At 37.2% G+C, this 7,047-nt stretch overlaps 1 protein-coding gene across 2 annotated transcripts in view; it reads right to left on the bottom strand.

The window, feature by feature from the left end:
* The window catches only part of LOC106872548 (dystrobrevin beta), a 132,158-nt gene that overhangs the window by 95,320 nt on the left and 29,791 nt on the right, over positions 1-7,047 (bottom strand). Inside the window, exon 1 of one of the 2 annotated variants that reach the window (XM_014919579.2) lies at positions 6,502-7,029. The exons of the other annotated variant lie outside the window; for it this stretch is intronic. Within the exon in view, the coding sequence (XP_014775065.2) occupies positions 6,502-6,583 (82 nt within the window). The 5' untranslated portion in view covers positions 6,584-7,029. Of the gene's footprint in view, positions 1-6,501; positions 7,030-7,047 lie in introns of those variants that run through there. 2 annotated transcript variants of the gene reach the window in all.

Here is a 7,047-nt window from a genome sequence, read left to right as displayed (position 1 = left end):
GAGAGAGAAAATTAGGTTAAGTGTTGAGAGGTTAAAGTATAATTGAAAGGACAGACACAGGTTTGTTGTTTTAGAAGACATACATAGCTACCCCAAAGCATTATACAAGGGTGGATGGGAGTAAATGGAGTGAAACCAAAAAGAGAGATAAAGGTGGTGATAATGAGGTGTGGTGGCATAATTTGAAGGTGTAAGAACATGAATAGAAGAGAGTGTGGGTTCAGAAGATCAAGACCCATACAGAAAACCCCCTGGTCTTCCGTTAAGACTAATGACTAATCATGAGTATAAATCATAAATCCGTTTAATCTTTACTTTTATAACTTTGTTTCTGTGTTGCAAATATTTAATACCAAATGTATTCACAGAACTTTAGCAATATATACAGTTCTCAAATAAGAATTGTTTCTTCTGTGGTAATAAACATGTCTAATGTTCCAGAATTTTCTAAACAAAAAATGAAGACAAACACCTACATCTGTCGTACAATTTCATATCAAGTTTAGATATATTCTCTTCCAACAGAATCAGAATTCCTACGAAATTTTCAAACTCTTTCAATTAATTCTAAGTTTCTCATATTTTGGTCATGTTCACACTCATGACTCATCTCCAACGCTCTCACCTTCTTCCATTTCTTTTTCTGTTTTCCCACAGTTCCAATATTGATTTTACACTGAGCACCAACATCCATAAATTTCCATGGACCTCTGTCCCTCGACTAATATAAAGGGGAGGAATATATGAAACACATTAGAACACGTTCAGGTGACTTACCTGTAGCTTTTAAACGGTTCACTCAATATATTGATTATCCTGGCTCAGGATTCGGATCCCACCCCTCACCCCACCACCTCTCCCAACTTAAAAGGTTATGAGTCATTCATCAGATCCTTATTTTCTCATTACTCAGCAAACGATTCTAATATGAGATACGGTAACTCCACTCACAATTTTGGTCGGTTGATGTCAGTTTTTGCCTTTCAACAACTATTCTCCAACCCAGACATTTTAGGTCCCTTCATGGAATCCTTGACCCCTTAACAACCTCCAGGCATGTACAAAAAAATAAATACTGATAATAAGTAAGTAGATGTGCAGTTTCAGGCATTTACTGACCCCTTGAATAGTCCTGTTGACACCTTGGGGTCGATGTCGACCACTTTGGAGACCCATGCTCTAACCTCACTTTTCTTATCTGTTCTGTTCTATTTAGGTGTGTATGTGTGTGTACATGCATGGCTGAGGTGCAGGCATGGCTGTGTGGGGTAAAAAGGCCACTTCCAAACCACATAGCTTCAGGTTCAATCCCACTGATTGGCACTTTGGGAGGGTGTCTTCTACTTATAGCCCTGAACTGCCCAAAACCTTTTGAGTAGATCTGGTGGACAGAAACTGAAAGAAATCCATCGTGTGTGTGTCCTTATCTTGACATCACGTAGTAGAAGTAAACCAGTATCATCATCATCATACGGTGTCTTCTGTTTTCATTCTTTCATAAAAACATGTTTGGCCACAGGGAAATTTTACCTCTGTTGAAAAGGTTGGCAACAGGAAGAGCACCTGACCACAGGAAATTTACCCCAACAAATTCTGTTCAACACATTTGAACCTGTTAATGTAGCCATTAGAATGACGATTTATATTCTTTTACTTGTTTCAATCATTTGACTGCAGCCATGCTGGAGCACCACCTTAAACGGTGTTAGTCAAAGAAATTAACCCCAGGACTTATTCTTTGTAAACCTAGTACTTATTCTATCAGTCTCTTTTGCTGAACCACTAAGTTACGGGGACATAAACACACCAGCTTCGGCTGTCAAGCAATGGCAGGGGAACAAACACAGACACACACACAAAGAGCTTCTTCCAGTTTCCATCTACCAAATCCACTCAAAAGGCTTTGGTTGGCCAGAGGTTATAGTAGATGACACTTGCCCAAGGTGCTACACAGTGGGACTGAACTCAGAACCATGTGGTTGGGAAGCAAACTACTTACCACACAGCCACACCTGCACTTATATATATATATGAAGGTGTGTAGTTTTGTGGTTGGGTATTTGGCTCACAATCACAAGGACATGAGTTCAATCCCCAGTGGCATGTGTCCATGTGCAAGACACTTTATTTCATGTTTATTTCATTGCTCCTGTCCATTCAGCCGGCAAAAATTAGTGGTACCTGTAATTCAAGGGGCTAGTGTTGTCATACTGAATCTCCCTGAGAACTACATTAGGAGTAAGCATGTCTGTCAAGTACTCAGCCACTTGCTTGTTAATTTCACGAACAGGCTGTTCCATTGATTGGATCAACTGGGACATCCATTGTCATAAACAATGGAGTGCCAGTTGTGTGTGCGTGTGAAGGCACATGGCATAGTGGTTAGGATGTTGCAGCCACGGTCTAACGATCGTGGATTCCACGACTGTGTAGTACATTGTATCCTTGAGCAAAACTCTTGTGTGTATGTGCATGTGCACACATGTACAAAAAAAAACAACAAAATACTGATTCCAAGAATCCGTGTCTTGTAAGTTGAGAAATACACAATAAATACACACAAAGAGGTCACAACAAACGCCCAATGTGAGAACATGCATAAACCATTTTCAAAGTGTGGCTAAACTACAACACTACATCCAAGTTCAGTTTACTCCATGCAGTCCAGTATGCCACATGGTCACTGCCTAAACCATGGTATGTTTGTTAAAACCCCCATGTTGTGTCCAACACAAAATCTACAAACACATAATGAGAATTCCGGCAAATAAATTTTGATATCAAGAAGAGGTGCTTGATTTTCACCGAACCATGCTTGCTAATATCTTGTTTACATGCAAACATGTGCATGCAAGTCTAAATTGGGATTAACCCAGTTTTGGTTTTATTTCTTCTGTTTTTGTTACTCTTTATATTTTTTTATTAGTGTGTAATCACCAAAGATCAATAAGCGTTAATCACCAAATTGATATTAAGTTCAGTTCAAAAACAGTTTCGTGATGAGGTGTTAATCAATTTATTTATGATACACAGGTACAGGTGTGGCTGTGTGGTAAGAAGTTTGCTTCCCAACCGCATGGTTTCAGGTTCAATCCCACTACGTGACACCTCGGGCAAGTGTCTTCTACTATAACCTCAGGCTGACCAAAGCCTTGTGAGTGAATTTGGTAGATGGAGACTGAAAGGAGTCTGTCATGTGTGCATGTGTGTGGCTGCCACCATTTGACAACCATTGTTGGGTTACATCCCCATAACTTAGTGGTTCAGTAAAAGAGACTGATATAACAAGTACCAGGCTTTAAAAAAAAAAATAAGTTCTGGGGTCAATTTATTCGACTGAAAGTTCTTCAAGGTGGTACCCCAGCATGGCCACAGTTTCATGACTGGAAAAAGTTAAGGATAAAAGATAATCACAGGGGATTCTGCATAAGACAGGAAGTGTGATAATGCTTGGAGAAGGGACATTTTATTTAAAAAGGGGGGTAGAAAAATAAACAGGAAGAAGGTGACTAGGGTGGGGGCAAGAAAGGCATGGGGGGGGTCGATCAAACATTACAATTCTCACAAACATCAGACATGAAAAAAAATCAAGTTTATTTGATACACCTGACATCCAAACAGAGAGCCGTAAATCACAACTTGTGTGGCTACAGGTTGGAAGAAACAGCAGAAAAAATTTAGTGTTATTTTTGTGTAATAGCATGCTTGATATTATCATCAGGGTTAGATTAATGTTGATTCATGCCCTAAACACAGCCCCATAGAAATGGTTCCTCTCCCCCACCACACCTTGTCTAACTCAGTAGTTCTCATCCATTTTTTTTTTCTGGACCCATTTGATTGTGAGTTTACTTTTACTGGACTTCCAGAACCATTCGATGTTTATAAAAGTTGCATTAGATTTTTATAATTAAATATTATAAGGAATAGTAAAGAGAAAATCGTTCAGATATTTTGTGTACTGTTGAGGTATTAGTGATTTATTGCACATAAATTTTAACAAAAAAAATCTTACGTGGACCCCCAGTTAAGAACCACTGGTCTGGCTGATAATTGAGAAATAAGAACATAAATATTGGATGGGAAATCGTAGATTAAAACATCCAGTTTTCTTCCAGACCACAACAACATTTTAGATTTTAAATTCTTTTTCTTTTCTTAAATTTTATTTCACATTAAATAGCGCTAAACAATATGAGCAAATTATTTACTTATAACTGAAGCAAGAGAGAAAAAAATGCATTTTCAACAGGATTTTTCTTATTTTTGATGTTCTAATTTACAATTTGTACAATGATAAATCTGGCATCAAAGAAAACTCAGTAGGGGTCCTTTTCTCTTAGGGTACCCTAAACACGTGTTTATAATGTTTATTATTAATCAAAGCCTGATTACCTAGAAATATACTTTGGAGTATTTGAAGAATACAAACTGATTCAGGCAGTTCTTTCAGTTTCATAATTTACTGCTAACAAATTTAATTGTACCTTAATGGTGTCATGCAATTTGTACAAAGTGGAGCAGGGGAAGACACGCATGTACGCACATATGCGTAAGGTATGTAGGCAAAGGTACACTTAGGTAATACTAAAGAGCTGATTGCTTGTATAAAACATAAAAACACAACAGATTGTGCTGTGGAGGTGTTTCACCTGACAAAATAAGCTTATGGCTCATGCTTAATCTTAGTTTTGTTTGCGAAGATAGATTCAACATCCGTTTTCCATGCTGGCATGGGTTGGACGGTTTGACCAGAGCTGGACAGCTGCAGCAGGTTCCGGTCTGATTTGGCAGGGTTCCTATATCTGGATGCCCTTCCTAATGCCAACCACTTAACGGTATATGGTGGGTGCTTTTAGCATGGCAGCGGCACAGCTGCTTTTACATAGCACCAACACAAGTGTTTTTTTATGAGTTACCAGCACAGCATCCTTGCAGGCAAAGCTTCTTCACCAGGGAGAGCCATGTGAATGCTTCTACTATGGAGGACGGATCTTCTTGAGTGCAACAAGGCACCAGGAATCAAGGTCTTTTGTCGTCTTGTCTAAAAGGTTCAGTATCCTGCGGTCGTCCTTCAGTTATATATATATATATATATATATATATATATATGCATAACTACACATTAGTGCCCTGCCGATTTTGTTTCCCCATAAGTTTCTGAAGAAGGAATATCTTTCAATGCAATTTTGCAGAAATAGTCTTTCGAGGATGAAGATTATGATTATGCTGGTGAAATTTAGAAAATAACTTTCTGAAAGGAGTTTCGGATCGTTCTTTCACCCCTACTAACTCTTACCAAATTCCTTAACTTCATCATTTTTTTTTTCCCCCCAGATTTCTGTATTTGAAACATTGATCTTATATAATCTACACGATCAAATACGTATTTCTGCAAAATGTCATTAAAACATAAGGAAGAATAAAGAAACAAGCTGGAGAACGGGTGGAAGACCTAAAATTCTTATATAATAGTTCTCTGTTTTCATGTCTTTTTTAAATTTATCAATATAATCATAATCTACACCCTAGGAAACGTGTCTCTAAAAAATTTAATCTAAAAATATAAATTTCTCAAGTTATGAGGATACTAAGTTAAGAGGGCACCAATCTGTAGTTATGCCTCTATATATATATATATATATATATGTGTGTGTGTGTGTGCGTGTATATACATGCAATGTGTGTAAACACACACACACACGTTTAGTTGTGGAATATCTTTTGCTAGACCAGTCTATCGACGTTAGCTATTATTGTCGGTGTGTCTACACACACACACATACATACATACATATATATATAGCAAAATCGAGTGACCCGTGTGTTTGTGCATGCAGACGTGCGCGCGCACACGCACACACGCACGTGTTTGCGTGTCTATGTGCGCGCGCGTATGCGTGTGTGATAGTAACACTTGTAGGGCGTAATAGAAAATACCTGGAGACATCATAAGAGGAGGAGGAGGAGAAGAAATAGAGGTTGTAGGAAGGGGTGAAGCAGGAAAGCGGTACCATTGTGTGTATGTGTGTGTGGCCTGTTTAATAAACAAATATTACTTCTGCAGCCAATTACAATATTATTATCTATGACAAAAAATTTGTCGAAATATATATTTACGTGTCTATCTCGTGCTCAAAAAAATAATAAAGATGCTACATAACAGATTGGGTTAAAAAGAAAATTCTCGTAAGACAAGTATGTTTATGTACGTATATTGAATATACATATTTAATTGACAATTACCATCGATAGTAATTTATAGACATTTATATTTCAGTCCGACAAGAAAGGATGGAGTCCAGAAAATTCGGAGCTCTTCCCTGACGGTAACACAGTTATATGAAAGACAGATGGGGGTTGAGGAAAGAAAGAAACAAAGATTGGCTTAATTAAAGGCGAAAACATCAATAAAATAGGATTAATACACAACAAAAGACCGACTCACAGAACTCCACCGTTCAGATATTCCCTAGAAATAATAAACATCTTTGAACTTACCTTTTTCTCTAAGTTCTCTGTTAATATTTTCAATAACTGACGCAAAGTTATTTTGCGGGTTATAAGCCAAGCACTCCGTCATGATGGCAAATTATTTGTTATTCCAAAGCTTGAATTTGTCTTTTGAGGTTAAAGAGTATCAGATAAATAAATATAATGTGTGACTGTGGAAAGGGACAGAAACGGTAAGATCCCAGTTCTAATTAAATTCCTTTTGAAACCTTTGAATTAAATCGTAAGAAAGGTTCGGTTTTCGTAAACTCTATAGATTATCTAATTTAGTGATCCCTTAAATATAACACTTGAGTAGTTATCGATCAGAGAGGTTAAGAAGTGCCCGAAATTAAAAAAATTAGGAAACAACAAAACAGGCATAATTCCCAGTTTTGTCAACAAGAAATGTGACGACTGGAATATATTATGTCAGGCCCTGTGTCATGTCATGTTTTATTGAATAAAGACTCTTTGAATATCATTTATGTAACATATTCACCTACATTACATGATATATATATATATATATATATATATATATATATATATATA

This window comes from Octopus bimaculoides, chromosome 8 (assembly GCF_001194135.2).
Source record: "Octopus bimaculoides isolate UCB-OBI-ISO-001 chromosome 8, ASM119413v2, whole genome shotgun sequence".
Lineage (NCBI taxonomy): Eukaryota > Metazoa > Mollusca > Cephalopoda > Octopoda > Octopodidae > Octopus > Octopus bimaculoides.
The sequence above is the reverse complement of the archived record's forward strand: the minus strand, read 5'-3'. Positions and strand labels throughout refer to the sequence as shown.